Source organism: Episyrphus balteatus, chromosome 3, assembly GCF_945859705.1.
Source record: "Episyrphus balteatus chromosome 3, idEpiBalt1.1, whole genome shotgun sequence".
In the NCBI taxonomy this organism is placed as follows: domain Eukaryota; kingdom Metazoa; phylum Arthropoda; class Insecta; order Diptera; family Syrphidae; genus Episyrphus; species Episyrphus balteatus.
The window spans coordinates 20,753,121-20,771,287 of record NC_079136.1 but is presented as its reverse complement, the minus strand read 5'-3'; the positions used below and the strand labels follow the sequence as shown (position 1 = coordinate 20,771,287).

Below are 18,167 nucleotides of genomic sequence, written 5' to 3'. Positions count from 1 at the left end.
AAAAAAAACAGAAATTAAAACCCGAGAGTCCTAGTTTTATTAACTAGAGCCAGAACTATAATTGGAGGAAGCAGTCAGGAGATAATGTCAAATCCACGTTTTTGTTATTGTTTTCTTTGACTTTTTGATAAGTTTTCATCCGTCGAGTGTGGTTGCGAGCGCTGTTCCCTTCCGTTTCGTCCGACGACGCTTCCGGCAATTATACTTCTGGCTTAGGACGCACGGGTTTTTATTGCTGTAGTCTTTTCAATAGGTGATGAAAGGAGCTAAGGCGCTGTTGCATTTAACATCTAAATTAAATAGCCCCGACTGCGTTTTTTTTTTTGTCCAGTTTAGCCCAGCCGTAATATAAACACACCTATTTCTCTTGACTAAAGTCCTCAGGATTAAATTATTTTTACCAAATTTCTGTTGACTTAACAATAATTAACTCCTAAGCACCTACCTACATGGATCTAATTCAGTTAATTCAACAGAAATTTTGTTTTGGGGACTTCCAATTTTTGGTCAATAGATCATGGAGCTCTACACGTACAACAGCTTAAAAGCCACAATTGATGATGATTTTTGATTTTCGATTTTACATTTTTTTTACACCATTACTTACTTTTCGAAATCATAACAAAAATAGGGTTGGCACATTTAAGGTCCCATTTTAAAAGTGGAAACTCTATTTTTTTTTTTTTTCATTTTCAATATTAAATTATCTTTCATATTTCATTTAAAATCTTGATGGTTACGTTTAAAAAAAAACCTTTTCATCATTGCAAATAAATGCAACATTAATGCATTGCATAGGTATACAAGTCTCCTTATTCTTCTATTGTTTGATTTCTTATTATAAAAGAAACCAGATAACAAAATTGATTCGTTATTTCTTGTTCCTAGTTTTCCAGATTCCACCACTTAGGTAGATAGGTACATTGCTTTTCATTTTACAATCACTTCCGACTAAGAATTCAGCTGCTTCTATGCGTTAAAGTCTTTGAATTCTCTTTATTCTTTATTGCAGAAATAAAGATATAAAATAAAGCGCACCTTCAAGTTTAACAAGTAGGTAGGTACCTAGCTACTATACAAACATATGGAAACCTGTTTCATATTAAAATCGAACTGCACACTATGGAAGTACCTAGGTATTTTGCTTGGGTTCGAATTCATTACACTTCATTTGAAATTCTAACTATAACGAAACACCACCAGAATGACCTGCAACTGCAACAAGTTCTAAAAAGGGTATCTTATTTTATGAGCTACTTGAAACACTCAGTATATTCACACACATTCGAATATCACACACTCAAACAATTCAACAAAAGGGGAAAAACGAAAGCTTTGTTTGCTTTGAATAGTGAAACGTTCATGCAATGAAACGATGCTTAAATATTCAACGATGTAGAAAAAAATCGTGTTATTTTCCCCTTTTTCATATATACAATATACAATTTTCTTATGTGTATGTGAATGCACATTCATATTCATCGCCATTTGAAAATGAAATACGAATCATTCTTCATATGCTTTGTATTTTCATACAAAACGAATCCGAAACGAATTCATATTCAAGCCAGTAGGGGTTTCGTTGTTGTATTCAATGATTCATATTTTATTTTTACTCTGTGTAACTGTGCGTTGTGAGTGTACCTAAATTATATTTTATTTTTATGTACAAAATGGAAGAAGATATAATTACTAAAATATCTAATGGTGAATATTCACTTACATCAAAGCGACGTGGTAGAAGTCTCATCTGGGATACATTTGCCGAAATAATTGATCAAAATGGTCAATTTTTAGATAATTACGTCTACTGTCGAACTTGCAAACGCATTTTCAAATACAATGGCAAACAAACATCGAATCTAGTTCGACACGCTTGTTATAGTATCAAAAGGAACGAAGTTCCATTAAAACAACTTGGCCCAGAAGAGAAGAAAATCATGTTAGAGGCATGTTCACAATGGATTATAGAAGATTGTAGACCATGCTCTTCGGTCGCTGGCAGTGGTTTTCGAAAATTGGTACAAACGATTATCAAAATTGGTGCTGCTTGTGGAGAGAATTTAGATGTGGAAGATTTACTACCGCATCCAAAAAGTGTTTCCCGCCAGATTAACACTTTAGCGGAAGAGAAAAAAATCGAAAAAAAGACGGAAATCAATGAAATTATCGAAAATGGACAAGCCACTATAACGACGAATGTATGGACGGATAATTTTGTAAAACGGAATTTCTTGGGCGCCACTTTTCACTATGTGAAAAATGAACAGTTTCATGAAATGGTTTTGGGTATTAAATCTATGGATTATGAAAATTCGAACGCTGAAACTATTGGTCGAAAAATTCAAAGTATTCTTTCCGAATTCGATATTAATAGTTCGAATAGTGACAAAATTATTTTTGTAACTGACAAAAGACCTAATATTCGAAATGCACTTAAAGATTATGAACGAATAAATTGTTCGTATTATTTATTCGAAAGCGTTTTGCAGTCTGCTTTTGATAGTACAACAGAATTGCAAGGATTGATTGAAAATTGCCAAAAGCTTGTAAAATACTTAAAAAAGAGTAACTTGAGTAATTTATTGCCAACAACACTTAAAGCTCATTACACTACCCATTTGAATTCGAATCTTGTTTTATTTAAATCAGTTTTTAATAACTGGTCGACAATAAATGAAATTTTGTCGAAAATGGAAGAAATCGATAGATTATCACAAATCGATTTGAATATTCTGACTATTCTCACAGAACTTTGTGATAAGTTCGAAACGATTTCTTCGAAACTACAAGACACTAAAAACGTTTCAATCAGCTTTGTTTATCCATCAATAAACCGTCTTTTAAAGATTTGTGAAGTTACAGAAGGAGACAATCCTGCTGTTGCAAGTTTGAAAAGTAACATTCGTCAGCAAGTGGATACTAAATGGATTCCGAATTTAAGTGTATATCATGAAGCTGCAGTTTTTCTCTATCCACCATCGAATTCAATGCAAGATAAAGATGTTATATCAGATATTAAAGATTTTTGTGTAGCAGAAATATTACAAAATGCTAATGCTGATGAAGGTATTCATCAAGATCAAGAAATTCAAGATGATATAAAAATTGAAGTTGACAAAATGGATGATTTATCATCATATACAAGTTCAACTGCCACTGATATGCCATCAACTTCAAAAGAATTGGATTTCTTTTTTCCAGAATTATCAGAAAAAACAACTGTTACACATTTAGTTACGGAACGTATAATTGATGAAGTTGATAGATATTCTCGATTAAGGACACACCTTATTTCAGGGTTTGATGCAATACATTGGTGGGAAAATCATAAATTGGAATATCCAAATTTATGGAAATTGGCAACACGGATTTTATCTATTCCAGCAAGTAGTTCGGCTTCGGAGAGGTTATTTGCATTAGCTGGGAATATAACGTCGGAGAAAAGGAATCTTTTAGTTCCAAAGACTGTTAGTAATATAATGTTTTTAAATTCAATATGTAAAGAAACAGATAAAATTTTAATTTAGTTATATTCACATATTATAAAGTGTATAAAAGCGTGTAAATTTGTAATAAAAAAACAGACATTTATTTTTTTAATTTGATCCTAAAAATTAGATTATAAGTAAGTTGTTACGTAATAAAAGTATTCATAAATGATGAGTCGGTAACTTTTTTATTTAATAAAATTTTGAACCTATGGGTCGGTGTTTTCCCACAAAAATAAAGGGTTTGTAGCATCTAACATCATAATATTTCAAATCTTCTATTGATCTTGTATGGAAGATCACGAACCTCAATAAAAGAAACCAAAACGGGAGACGATCTGCAGTAAAAATCAAAGACCCTACTCTGTATTTCAATGCAAAAGTGGAAGCTTCCGAAAACGATTAATTTGCACTCTTCTAATTCATATAGAGAAAGTGAGGGCAAGACCGCCCCTTTAGTGTTTAACCGTCTTAAAACCAATATAAAAAACATCTTTTAATTAAAATAAAGTGTTTATTTATTAATTTTGATTATTTTTGTAGGAAATCTCATCATTAAAAATAAATTAAAAAATACTTAACTAAAGATTAAGTTTTTAAAAAACATCTAACAAAAAATGGTCTTGTCCCCACATGGGGGCAATAATCACAATAATCACAATCGTATGCTATATTTTCATCGGTTCCCAACTTTTATTACAAAAAAAAGAAATAGCTAAGACTTTTAAATATTTCATTTAAAAAAGTACAAATTTCTCTTTAGACGAAACATGACGATTTGATGAAAAATCACAAAATTTATAACTTTTCGGGATTTCAACCAAACTTGCTAATATTAACAGATATAATCGATCTTACTAAAAGCCATTTATTTTATATTACAAGTCCTGCCAATTAAAAAGTACAAAAAAAATAGAAAGTAGAATGTTCGTAACTGTGCTCCTGATGTGTAACATGATCGCGGCCGATAAATATTAAATATTCTATTTTTTAAATATTTTTTGAACTGTTCTTAAATCCATTTTATTTCAGAAATTAGATCAAAATCAGAATTTAACTACGAAATTATGATTTTATTCTTTTTATTTGTATGGTATAAAAAAACTTTATAGTTATTCAAAAACGTTTATCACCATATTCTCAAATTTCTAAAGCATTCAAATAAGAAAAAGAAGGTATCATTTGGTTTCTTGTACAAGAAAGAATTTTTACATCGAGGTATGTAATTCATTTGATTTTTTCGAGTTAATGAAAATTATTAATAGAAATTATGGTTTTCAGAATTCTGGTTTTTGTAACGAATATTCTGTGGTTCAAATTTGTTGTCGAATATATTTTTTAAAATGCATAAACTGACATTTTTACACATCTTGAGTAGCAAATTTTGATTGATAAATTAATTCATTCTTTGTTAGTTTTCAAAAATATTTAACATTAAAAACATTTTTTTAATATTTTTAAATTCATTAATAATGTTAACAAAAAAAAAAAAAGATGAATACTAAAAATGACAATGTGTAAGTACTCAAATAATCAGCAAGTTGTGTAAATCCTTTCCGGCTAACGTTGCGTTTTCGCAACGTCATGTTTGAAGACTTCTGGAACCTAACGTATTATAAATTAAAATAAACTAAAAATAGATTTTGAAAGAAAGTTTTATTATCTAATCGACCTGTTTTTGGATTTTTTTGTGAAAAATTTTTTTCGTGTTTTTTTAGGACTTTTAAAATTTGAGCTCTTGAAAAATTTGAGGTAGAATTTTTGAACGCAATTTGTCATTTTGTTTTCAACAATTTTTTAATACTCAGTGTATTTATATCTAGTTCATTTCTTCATAAAAATATTCAAATAAAACTGATGTATATTCTATGTAAGAAATTTTTTTCAAAAATAATTTTGATAAGGTCCATTTTCGGCAAGCGTTGCGAAAACGCAACATGAATTTCCCGGAAAACCAGAAGCTTTTCCAAAATTTTTTTTTCACATTTCTTCTAATTAGATCAAAAACAACAAGTGTGTAAAATTTCAATTTTCTAAGTCAACTGGAACTGGTAGCCGCCGGAAATGGGTTAATCAAGTAAGAGGGTGATTTTACAACAAAAAAAATATTTGGAAAATGTTAAAAAGCGCGTATACCTACTTTTTGGAAAGCAGAACTTTAAAAAACAAAATTTTGATAAGCATAATTTTGAACAAAAAATTTAGATCCCGACAAAATTTTGAACGTTTTTAATGAAATTGATTTTTCAATTATTCAAAATTTTATTAGGAAGCAATTTTATTTGAAAGCAATTTTAATTTTCCTATGTATATAAAAAAGTCAGTTTAGTCGTTAACAACAAAACAAAGTTTTTGAAACAAATTCACTATTAGAAAAAATGTTTACAATATTTTTTTTTCTAAAATCTTTGAAACCGTTTTGAGAAAAATAAAATAAATTGATTATGTCCAAAAATTCCATCTGGAAGAGTGTCCAAAAACCCTACATACGAAATCTGAAGAAAATTGACCAATTCTTTTTTTGGTCTTTAGGATGATTTTTACAACGTTTCCAATGTTTAACAGTGCATTTATTTACATAAACATATTGAAAAAAATTCAAAAAATAATAAATCAAACATCAGTTACTCTTTTAATAACACTGAGTTAACTTTACTCAAAACTAAAAGTTTTTACTTTACATAAATAAATTAATAATAATACAAGAACTAAAACTACACAATATTTAAATTTAAAGGTACTTAGAGTTTTGGTCTATTTAATCTTCATTTGTCTAATATAGATAAACAAATTGCAAAAGGTTGCTATTTATAATGTTTACATGTTTTTTTTTGCTCTAATAATTATGAATATAAACTATAAGTTAATATAATTTACACAAATTATTATTATTTTTTAATTAAATTTTTCATTTTGTTTTAATTTTTTTTATCACGAAATAAGTCATGAACCATTGCTGGAATAGTTTAATTGGTTACACCAGATTCTGGTCGGGAATTTGGAAAACTATTTGTTTTTTTACTGGAGATTTCTGTTGATGAAAAAGCTTGTTCTCTTGTGATCAAATTTGGTCCTTGATTTTGTTTATTTTCATCGATTTTCTTATTCTGGTTACTCTCCGATTTTCGGGCATAAGAACCCATGGATAATTTAAAAATAATGTCATCAATATCATGCTGTGCAGTATAAATTTCACAAATTTCCCTTTCGCTGGCACTTGCACGTAATCTTCGTGCAATATAATCACCATAAATTGAGTATATATCACGTTCTTCTTTGTCATTGCTTATTTTTCGCTTTTTTGGCAAATGTAATTTTTCAGATTCGTCTTCAGAATCATTTGTTCGATATCCGTTGGGAATGGGTTCGTTTTTTACTTCAAATGACTGATGTTGCATACTCTTTTCTTCATGCGATTCCATAGAAGCTACATCTTCATTATCCTAATACAAGAAAAAACAATTAATTGTAATATAAATTTTAGAACATGATTTTTTGTTTTATTAAAGATACAAAATTTTACTTACAAGCTTTGTTATCTCTGCCCCTGCCGTCATGTTCTCATATTCTTGTCTCCAATGTTGTTTCATTTGAATAACACTTGCATAACAGGTCTTGTGATAACCAAGATTAAATCTGGCATCGTGGTTTAATATAATTTCGCCATATTTTAATCTTTTCATACGTCGAAATTTTATAGATTTTAAGCACCTTTCAAAAGATTGATCATTGAATGGAACTAGGTCTCCCGTTTTATGACATACAAAGCATCTAAACGTTGTGGTTACCTGCGAAATAATCTTTAAAAAAATAATAATCCAGATAAGTTTTTAAATGTTTGTAATGTCTGTAGATTTTGGAATTGAAGTAGCTATAATATAAATTTATGTGGCTAGGTTTAACAATCTTTAAAGCAATTTTTTTTTTGTGTAGAACCGTTTTCTTGATTTCTGATTTTTTCGTAAGTGAATTTACTGATTTCAATGAAAATTTTTGTAAAATACGTTAAAAATTTTGAAAATTAAAAAAAGAATTATTTTGAAAACGGACCAATAAGTTTTTTAGAAACATTGTTTTTTTTTTGTATCAAATAATATTCCATTCCAATTTTTTTTTTTTTGAATTTGTAAATATTTTTTTAATTCTAGGGATTTTTAATTTTTCTACTTGCGATATAGGAATTAAAAGGTAAGTTTAGAATTCGGAAAAAAATCAAACTCGAGGTAACAATCAGACATGACAATACGATGATAGAGAATTCAAAAAAGTAGGTCTCGCAATTCTGTCTCGTCTGTCTTTCACTATCTCGAGCTGCATGCCTACACCTCGGAAGGTAATTACGACAAACTTCGTAATTAAGGGTTTTTTCGAAAACATTGTTTTTAGGACTAAAATTAATGGTTCTTTCCATGTGGCCAAATGGAAAAGGTTGTTTTTCTCAAAAACTGCAACGATTTTGATTTAAAAAACGAAGGTAATGCGGCAAATAACTTCGTACTGATCTCAAAGTCAAAAATTATTACGGCCAAGAATGGAAAGGAACAGCCTTGAAAAAATAATATCTGACCAATAAAAAGATATCAAAATTATTTAAAAGCAGTTACAAAATATAATATTTCTTCTAAGAATTAAGACGTGAGTCACGGTATACCAAAGTGATACCAACTTTTAGTTCTTCCCTAAATTTGGATTCCTTATTGACTGAACTATTTGCAGATAGAGACTAACTCTAGAACATTTTTTTCTTAGAATATATTCAAGAATCAACCATTTAATTCCCTTCGGGTGAAATTCATGATAGCTTTTAAAATTCCCGGCAGAAAATATTTCACGTGAAACTCACGATAGGGCTGAATACTTATTAAAAACATTTCTCGAATGTTTGTTTGTTAACTTTAAGCATCCACTGTTGTGATCAATTTAATTTTGGAACACCCTATAAAGACTTAGGACGTCATAGTTTTGGTTTTTAACACAATTTTCAAAAAAAGGACAACTTATAATGTTTTACTTCAATTGTTTTTCTTGTAAATTCTGTTTTTCTAAGAAAATCTTTCTTCGGTCAATGATTCTGCAACACCCTGTTTAACAATTCTTTGAAATTCATTGTTTTAACAGCCCTAAAAGTTTCCTTCAAATTTTACAGTTATCTTAATTAATTTCATTCATAAGGTATGATATGATTTTTGCATCGAGAAAGACCATTTGGGACAACAGTGCGGCAGTGTAGCGAGAGCCGGCTATTTATCGCTTAACATGCTCCTTGAACTTTAACTCGCTCCTTAAAATTATGATTTTGAATTTATCGGATTTTGGCTCTTATAATTTTGCACTTGGCAATTTGGGGCTCCTAAATCAAAGCATTTTATAGCAGAAATTTGCATACATTTTTCATTTGATTTTCATTTAAAATTTAATTTTTTTAAATTAAAAAAAAATTCAAAATCTCATGCCACCATTTTTTTTGCGTTTTATTGGACCATTTTTGAAAGCGGCTATTTTTGTCTCCAAGATTTTTCAAAATCGGCTCCTTGCCTCGAAAATATTCTGGCAATACTGCAGTGCGGCAGAAAAGAATATATATAATTTCTAAATGGTGAGCAAAAGGGGAATTTCACAAAAACGAAAAATTAGTTTTGCTTTTAGCTAATTCTCTAATTCTGGTTAATTAATTTTCTAAAAAAAAATTCTTACCCTTTTTTCATCTGGATCCATATTCAAACCCAAGTGATAGTTAGTATTTTGGCTATCTTCATTGTCACAATTATCATGTTCCTCACTATCAACTTCAAAAACAACATCAGCTTCGAAAGGATTTCGTTGTGAGTCATTTGATTCATGTTTGACATCTATTTCAGAATGTTCCAATCCATTCTCATCCTGCTGCCCCTGTGTTGTTTGCCAAGTTCCCGAAGCATTCGAATCACCAAAACTTTGAACCGATGCATTTTCACCACCCCCATAATGATCAACCATCTGTTGCCAAGATCCAGACGGCTTACAATCACCGTAAGAACTTTGAACTGATTTATTACCAGCTGAAAGTATATCTAATTCCCCTTTAACTGCTTTGTTTATTTCAATCGTTCTCCTTGATGTATTAAATTTAACATTTTCTTTTTGTTGCCATCGCCATAGCCAACCATTATTTGCCTCGAATGTATGATTTCCCATCATTCGAGCAAATCTCACAGCTTGGGCTCGCAAAAGGGGACCATTAACCAATACATTTTGTTGTTGCATTGAGTGATACCATTTGGAGACGGCATCATCGATTAGTTTATTATTGCCTCGACGAATGCTGGAGTTCTTTGTGCAACGGAGTTGATCTTCATTTGATAGAATTCGATTTATTGTGTGTCTACTGACTTTGTAAATGTCTTGTAGATCCTCTGACGAATGTCGTTTATTCTTTAAGGATTTTATAATTTCTAATTTTTCTTGTATAGTTAGTTCGGTACGTTGTCGTTGTTGAGATGCAGATGCCATTATTTTTTAAGGGTTTTTAATAAACTTATTAAATAACAAAACTATCTTTTATAAGTTCCATCAAACAATAACAACCTATCATTATTTGAGATGAGATGGCACACTGAATAGATGGAATACCACACAAAAATAAAATCCCCGGTCGTCGTCGTCGACCAACGTTGTCTCTCTTATTCGGCTCGGGGGAACTTCTTAATATACGGGTTCTTTTTGAACTGGGGTGAAAAAATATACACAATTTTCTCGTTACCCTATCTCTACGAGACTTATTTGTAGGTATATAATGTTTGTTCAAGTGTATGGGTATAGCTGTATTATAAAGGGGAAAAATAGAGAGAATGGCATATAATGCCGAAATTCGGGTCCCCTCTTGATAAGAAGTAGGTATATTTTATCAGGGAATTTAGAGGGAAGTAGAATTTATTAAAATAAAATGAGAACTTGTGTTGGCTTTAGGATTTACGTAGGTAGAGGTTTTTTTTTTAGTGAAAGGGTATTTTGTTTGAATTTTTTACATCGGGTTTTATAACCAAATCCCAAATGGTATGTTTACTTTGAAGAAAAGGTGTGTATATGCGTATTTTTTATGAAACCCAAAAAAATTGAGATAGGTTTTGTTTTTTTTCAATAATTAAAATCAAAATGTGATAGAAATCTAAAGAAAGTAAAAGGGTGTTTTTTTTATCACGGAAAAGAGGGAGTGGGTAAAGATTAAAAAAAAAAGTGAAATTCAGAATAAGTACCAAAAAAACTATGGCAAAATTCGTACCCAAAAAATGCTCTTTTTTGTTTGTGTTTTTTATCTTTACTTTTTTCTTTATTTTTTTTTTCTAATTTAATTGATTATTGAGTATTTTATAGCTTTTTTTATTTTTTTTTTTATTTTTAAGTCTCTTCATTCGGTATTTTTTAACAAAAAAGTATTAATAACTTTTGTATTTAAAGCGATACAAAAAAAGTTGTTTAGCAGAGTTGTAGAAAATTTTAAGGTGAAAAATCTTTTTTTGGAAGGATTTTTTCATAATTTTGATAAAAAGTGCTCAAAACTTTAAAATTGTCATTTTTTTCGTTTTTTTTTTTAACTTTTTTGGCTTGTAAGTTTTAAATATTTAGAATATCGAAAAAGTGTTTTTGACATAAAAGAAGCGAAATTGAATATCCTAAGTTTTTTGCATACACAACTTTTATGTAGGATAAATAGAAATCGAGGTATTTAAAAAAAAAAAACTAAAATTCAAGATGACGGCCGCGTGAGTGCGAAAAATCAGAGTAATGATATTCAGCCAATGCTCTATCTAATGAGGAAAACAAATTTGGGGGTGGTAATATTTGTCGTTTTTGTTTGGTCGTCCGGAATGATTCTGGATGCTCCGTTCTTTTTCTGAAAAGAAGTGAAATTCCCTTCTTGATTTGAAATCAGAAACAGAAGCACTCACACATTCATTCTTTTAAAAAATTAATATGAATATGTATTACCTTATTATTAATAAAATTAATTTTACGCTGTTCGTCACAAGCTATTAGCTTGTGGATTACTTGTAAAGTAAAGTCCTAAGCTATTTCGATAATGGCGCCAAAATGATTTGCGTTAGACCTGTCCTTTTCTTCTTATAGAAGGCAAAAAATAGCCTGCATTGAACCTTATGAAAGCTAAATTGCCAAAGTGTAACCTTTCTGCAAAAACTTAAATTCAGTGTAAATGTTCAATTTGTCATCGGAATTCGGAACCAAAAATAATATGAATTTATGAGTGAAAAGGTGTTTTTTGGGTAAAGGGAACCTAAGTATATTTAAAAAAAAACTGGTTTTAAACATAGTAGTCAGTAACAATGTAACAGGATAGGAGTCATTCACGCCATTCAGTTACTTTGGATGAAATGGTCTTTTTTCGAGGTTTTTTTGTTTCCTTCACTCAAAAGCTTATTTTTCTTTTGGTTCTCATTAAATATAAAAGGTCTGCATGTGTATCGCAAGTAAAAAATGGTAATGATGTAAAAGAAAGTTTAGTTGGGGTCAGATAAATTATTTTTTAACCCTAGTTTACATCCTGGGGTGTGATACACCCCAGACGACTTTTAAATGCTTGTAACTTTTTTGAAAATCAGTTTTTCGACTTGGGATAAAAAATCAGTGAACAAAATTCTTTTTTCTGAATACTTTTCTTCTTTATTTTATCAAAGAGCTTCAACTTGGATTTTTGGAAATTTCGTGTGAAAAAAGGTCGTCCACACTTGCCTGGGGTGTGTTGCACCCCAATGATCAAAATGTGAAATAAATCAATTTTTTAGTGTTTATTTTATTTTTCATGAATTATAAGTAAATTATAATTAACATTTCGATGCGTAAACTTATTCTGGTATAGATCAAAGTTCTGGGAGAAATTTAGTACAAACCGTATTGATGTGGCGATGACAAGTGTTTTTTTTTTTTCACAAACATCGCATCTCGATTTCCTGACGCCTGCTCTGGGACAAAGGTGGCATTTTTACTAACGTTTTTTTTTAAATAAGCAATGCCTGTTTTCGTGGAAGCTTCTTATCAACTGATCGAAAAAACCTGCGACTATCTTCTCATAGTGCGGTGAGACTTGACTAGCTTTGGATAACCCTTTTTCTATAGAAGGATGCGAACGATCATCCAACTCCATTTTCATTAGCTCTTCTGCAAGCTGGATAAGCTTTTCGTTTCTAAATAACTTTAAATTACTTGAATGAGGGTTAAAATCAAGGCTGAAAAATCCAACAAATTGTAAAATACCTACAACCATGGGCCACCGATTGGCTTGATGAGAACATGAATATAAAGATACCATTTGGTCAAACACGTCGACTTCTTTTGTTCCGTTATAGGTTATAGCCCAATATTATGACAGGTTTATTTGCGGTCCGAAAACTGCTTTTTCAACAATGAGCTGTGTTGAAGAAGCTTGTTGGTTAAGGCCCAAATCCACAGCGGATTGTAGCCGCCTTACGGCGCTGGTCACCCTAAAAAAAAGTGCTGTGTTGAAAGCAGCACAACTTGTTTCCTGGGTTTTGGAACCAAAGTCTAGCATTACTTTCAACGGTGTTGCCCTTTCTTTTTCATCACAGTCATTATATTTTTTCAATTACTTATATAAATTACACACTAAAACAAAAAATACATTTACAAAGATATTTAACTTTTAACATTTATTTTATAAAACAATATTTTCATACTTAATTTTAGTAAATTCCAAAGCTTTTTGCACTTCTCTACAAAATCGATTAAAATTTTGCCGATAATATACGTGTCCATTAAACAACAATTTTAATGTCAACTCGATTGAAAAATAACGTAAACAAGGCACCAGAACATTAATTTAAACAAATACATGCGCTTTAAAACTGTTGGGGTGTAACACACCCCAGGCAAGAAAAGTAGTAAGTTTTTTGGGGATGTAAACTAGGGTTAATTCATATTGGCCGGTATCAAACAAACTTGATTATCAAAAAAGGATTAAAATTTGTTCTTTTGGCGTTCTGAATCGGATTGTTACCGACAATTCTAAAAATTTCCAAACGTAAACGCTATAATTATCTTTGTTTTAGGTGCCTTATTTTATAGAATTTTCTACTTACTTACTTTTAATACCAATACTGAGTACATCAACTTTCAACTTACTTAAGTTATGCGTCGGACAGATCGTTGTTCAGCTAGCCATTTTAAATTTTGCACATCAAGTCCTTAGATTAGGTCTCACTCTGTTTCATGTAAACTTTGGCTTCGTGTTGAAGAGTAAGGGGCTGGAGCTTCCATGTTCATTCGCTCTATGTGTCATTGAACAGTTCCTCGTTGTATCTTCTTAATCAGATGGTTTTTGCGCAAACTCGACCTTAAATCGTACCTAAAATTTTCTTTTCGAATACACCATTACAACTTTCATTCGCCTGCAAGAGAGAGCCTGTTTCGACCAGTAAAAATTTGAGATAATTTTCATTATTGTTTCAATTGAGAAATCCGTCGAAGTTGAAATTTGTCCGATATCATACGAATTAGAGTTTTTTTTCCTGTCTGTCAATAAAAATTTATCTGAAAATGGTGTTCTTCTATCAAATATTTTTTCCCTACAAATTTATTTCGACAAATTGACAATCTCACAATAATATTTTATAAGAAAAGACCTCCCAAAATGTTTAAACAAAATATAATTTTATTTCGTTCTTTTATCAAATAAAATATTTGTTAAACCACACAAAACAGTCATTATATCATCAATTAATGGAACTAATGATCTATCAACTGTTCCAGAAAGAATTTTAAATTGTTTAAGTTTTTCCATTTGTTTTTCAATGTGAGCTTTTGCTGCAATTATTTCATTCTTTCGATGATGTGTTTGAGGTGTTAAAATCTCAATTTCTACCTTAAAAAGTACATCTTGAAGTTGAAAATCATAATCCGTTATTAAAGCATCGTTTGGTTCAAGTATTTTAAGCAAATCTGTTTTAATAAACATTTCTTTGATGTAATAGAACCCATTGAACGCAGTACTCAAATAATTGATTAATCCAGATGGAGCGAATCCTACAAAAAGCTTGCATTCAGAATGTGTTCTTATTTCAATGCATTCCAAAACTGTTCTGACATTTGGAAAATATTCAAAACACTCTGGCAAATTTTTCATATGTTCATCCTTTGATGGCCAATATATAAATTGTTGAAGAGTTATTGCTAACAATTTTATAGTTTCAGCAAAATACATTTGTGATGTTTTCTTTTCGATTTGGAATAATATAGCTAATTGTTCAAAGTCAAGGTTGGTTTTTAGTCTACACAAGGTTAAAAGAATTCTATCTTTCATTGTCATTTCTAAATTGTCATCGTTTATTATTAATTTTAGGGCTTCATTGGCTAAGGCATCTAATAAACTTTTGTTATTTAATCCCGTTAGTGTGTTAAGCTTTTCGTCCGTATCAAAATAAGAACCAAAACCACGGAATGAATTCAAACTGACTTGTGTACTTTTTGTATTAGAGTCTGAATCATATACATCACTTTCTTGATCTTCGTCTATTACTTCTTCTTCCACATCACTATAATCGCTTCGTTCTGACAAAAAATTAACAAAATTATCCAAATACTTGCTTTTGTCAACGCAATCATTTTCTTTTGGATGTGGTTTATTATTATTTGTTGGTTTAGGTAAATTAAGACATGGAACTGCATTTGGTCGTAGCAAAGGATGTACCTCTTTGTTGCCTTGCTTTAAAGGTGTTAGAATTTGATTTTTTTCAAAATGTAAACTGCAAATTTTAAAATTATTTGGAAAATATGTTTCAAATCTAAGAACCTTAGACCACTGGTCTAATAGAGATGGACTATTTCGGATATATTTTGGAATTTCGAATAGTGAAATGTTGTTTTCATTATTGTTGTTAGTTCGACATCGAGAAACTCCACAATAAATTGTTGGTGGTTTTTGATCTATCTGAAATTTATAAAATATTATAATTACTTTCATATTATTTACTTTGTGATTTAAATCAAAGGTAGTACATATTTGAATTTGGTTCATCCTAACACTTAAAAATATATTCAGCCCTGTTGAGGTATCCGTTGGAGAGTTTTTACCAGATCTCGTTACATGATTCCTATGAAATCGGAGAATTTCAGCTCTGACGGATACATCGATAGATCCGACTATAAAGGCTTGATTTGAGTCTTCTCAAAAATTCTTAAAATCAAACACATTTCCAATCTTTTCAGGGATGGAATCGGCTATGGTTGATAGGCACATTGCACAATTTTGTTGCTGCTATATGGGCTGAAGAGCATACAAAAAAGTGGAAATTGACAATTTGACTGTGAACTATGAAATATCAAATTAGACGATTCGGCCCAGAAAGGGAGATCTTGCCCCCAAACTTAACCTCGCAATAAATCATATCATATAAATAATTTTCTATTGGAAAAAGTAAAAATCTCTGTATAATTTGTTCAAAACTCGTTTCAACTTTCTCATGGAATTACCCCTCTACTTGAAACATTTTTATACAAAAATAAAAACAAATATGTATTAAATTACCTGAGTTACTTCCGAATTGGTGTCTTTTTTCATTTTGGTTTGTTTAGAAATAAGATGCGTTGAGTTATTTTCTTTGACTCCACTGAAATTTAAAACAATTTTGTTTTGAGGAACATTTATTTAAAACATGACCATTTGTAAAATTGAATGAAAAAACAAATTCAACCTTTAAACTTACTCATCAGATTGTTTCCATCCATTGGGAAAACGTGTTGGGATCGCATCGTAAGTTAGTTTATTTTTTGTTCCAAGTCTTATTTGAAATTTTTGTTCAAAATGCATACTGCACACAGAAAAGCTTTTCGGAAGTGTGGCAATGTCCATGGGTTGACCGTTTAAGGTCCTAATTGCCTCTATCCAATCTTTATCGAACTGGCCTCCACGAAATAATCTTTTTAGTGATTAATGGATTATTAATAAATTAAAGGTGGTCTTTAAGTCTTTAATAAAGAAAATATTATTTATCTTACCTATGTTTGGATATGCGCTGAGGAAGTTCGTACGATTTGCAGTCCTTTATTGAGCAGTTCCTCATTTTTGGTGCTTTTATTTTTATAACAGAATAAAAAAAATAACAAGAACAGCATGAATATTTGCGATGTTTTTGTTTTGGTAAATTTTGTATTTTGTTTATTTTCTGGTTGACTGACAGCTGATGAGGATGATCATCCTCGAGGGATGACCATAGATGAACCATACCAAGATTATCAGGGTTTAAATTCAACAGAGGTTTACACGCAACGATTTTTTAATGACGATTTTCCAAACGGAATCTTCGACAGCGCTGTCACCCTTACCCATAAAGCCTGGTACGCTGCTCGCGCTAAATTTTAGCTGAGATAAAACTCCCATACAAGTTATCGATAACTTGTATGGGATCCATTTTATCTCGGCTAAAAATTTTCGATAATTTGTATGGGAGCTAAAATTTAGCGCGAGCAGCGTACCAGGCTTAAACAAAAAATACCAAGACTGGAAACTTGGCGGTCAACTGACGTTTGCCTACAAGCTGCGAGGTGTGGTGAATGTCGTGAACCTATCGTTGTGTTCGTGTCCGCTGTGTGGTGAATGTCGTGAATCTATAAATGTGTGCGTGTTAACGTCATTTACCAACGTGGTGGCTTTCACATATATTCACAGACAGCACTGTACACAAAAGGGTTTTGCGGGGAAAGACGTACGAAATTTTCCAGTCTTGGTATTTTTTGTTTATGCCCTTACCCTTCAAGCAATAAGAAGGATGTTCAGATTTGATAGTCCGACTTGGATGTTAGACGAGGTTGCACTCACACACTTTCAACCTGAGCACAGTCGATGGGGAATCGTAGTGAAAAAAGTTTGAAAAGAAAAACGAACGTAGGAAAGAAAAAGAAAGGTAACAAGTAGACAAAGAACAAAGAGTAATTTTGTTATTATTTGTTGCAGTGTCTCGTGGTCATGTGTCGTGTCGTGCCTCATATCACTTCACTTTTAAGTTCTAATTATCGTAGAATCCCAGATAATAAATTATACATATATGTATGTCTTATTCATACGGAGAGAAATGATATATGAAACTGAAATTGACAAAAAAAAGCTTTTCCAAAAGCTTTAACATATTCAGTAAATACACACAAATTCATCTCGCTCATCTTCTTTCTTGAAAAAAAACCTCTTCTTTCCTATGAGAGAGAGTTAGAAAAAAGTGTCCAATTGAAAAAGAGCTTTTTCAGCTTTATTTTTGAAAGCTCCTTGTCTGGTAAGGAGAAAATGATTCATATTTTTCTGAGCAGACAACCCTACTATCAATTTTGCTTCTATAATGCTTTACAGAAGCAACAATTGCATCTGTAAAGCTTTATAGAACCAAAATTGTTTGTCGGGAAGATATCTGTATGATTAAATTATCTGTGGAAGAATCTTGAAACTTGGGAGGATGATACATGATAGAGCAGGTAATTTATACAAAGGAAAAGATTTAAAATATGAAAATTATAGCCATGGGGCGTGGTTACCGCCCATTTTCGCTGATTTTTCATCAAATATTATGGAGCACTTCTGATTATCGTAGTCTTGAAACTTATGGTTAAATGGTAGAGCTGGAAGTTTATAAAAAGGAAAACTTTTAAAATTTGAGAATAATAGCCAGGGGGGTCGTAACCACC

General features: G+C 30.9%; 2 protein-coding genes and 1 long non-coding RNA gene across 3 annotated transcripts; 1 reads left to right on the top strand and 2 right to left on the bottom strand.

Moving 5' to 3' along the window:
• Nucleotides 1–6,204: 6,204 nt before the first annotated feature.
• On the bottom strand, nucleotides 6,205–10,427 carry LOC129913074 (uncharacterized). The gene is made up of 3 exons (XM_055991497.1): nucleotides 9,186–10,427; nucleotides 7,019–7,291; nucleotides 6,205–6,934 (listed from the first exon to the last, which is right to left on the bottom strand). The coding sequence occupies exons 1-3, from the start codon at nucleotides 9,978–9,980 to the stop codon at nucleotides 6,458–6,460; spliced, it is 1,545 nt and encodes a 514-aa protein (XP_055847472.1). The 5' UTR covers nucleotides 9,981–10,427; the 3' UTR covers nucleotides 6,205–6,457.
• LOC129913077 (uncharacterized) lies at nucleotides 10,396–16,039 on the top strand. Its single transcript, XR_008771978.1, has 2 exons — nucleotides 10,396–10,545; nucleotides 15,705–16,039. It is a non-coding gene; the product is annotated as an uncharacterized LOC129913077 (long non-coding RNA).
• LOC129913073 (uncharacterized) lies at nucleotides 14,129–16,718 on the bottom strand. The gene is made up of 4 exons (XM_055991496.1): nucleotides 16,494–16,718; nucleotides 16,202–16,414; nucleotides 16,024–16,105; nucleotides 14,129–15,426 (listed from the first exon to the last, which is right to left on the bottom strand). Exons 1-4 carry the CDS (start codon nucleotides 16,556–16,558, stop codon nucleotides 14,152–14,154), a joined length of 1,635 nt encoding a protein of 544 aa, XP_055847471.1. The 5' UTR covers nucleotides 16,559–16,718; the 3' UTR covers nucleotides 14,129–14,151.
• Between the last annotated feature and the right edge of the window lie 1,449 nt (nucleotides 16,719–18,167).

Bases quoted from the DNA above. Each gene is read 5' to 3' on its own strand.
- LOC129913074 (XM_055991497.1), bottom strand. From the start codon at position 9,980: ATGGCATCTGCATCTCAACAACGACAACGTACCGAACTAACTATACAA. The intron at 7,292-9,185 runs GTAAGAATTTTT...ATTTTTTTAAAG, and splicing joins TGGATCCAGATGAAAAAAGG to ATTATTTCGCAGGTAACCAC. The intron at 6,935-7,018 runs GTAAGTAAAATT...TTCTTGTATTAG, and splicing joins GGGCAGAGATAACAAAGCTT to GATAATGAAGATGTAGCTTC.
- LOC129913073 (XM_055991496.1), bottom strand. From the start codon at position 16,558: ATGAGGAACTGCTCAATAAAGGACTGCAAATCGTACGAACTTCCTCAG. The intron at 16,415-16,493 runs GTAAGATAAATA...ATCACTAAAAAG, and splicing joins CAGCGCATATCCAAACATAG to ATTATTTCGTGGAGGCCAGT. The intron at 15,427-16,023 runs GTAATTTAATAC...TATAAATTTCAG, and splicing joins CCAATTCGGAAGTAACTCAG to ATAGATCAAAAACCACCAAC.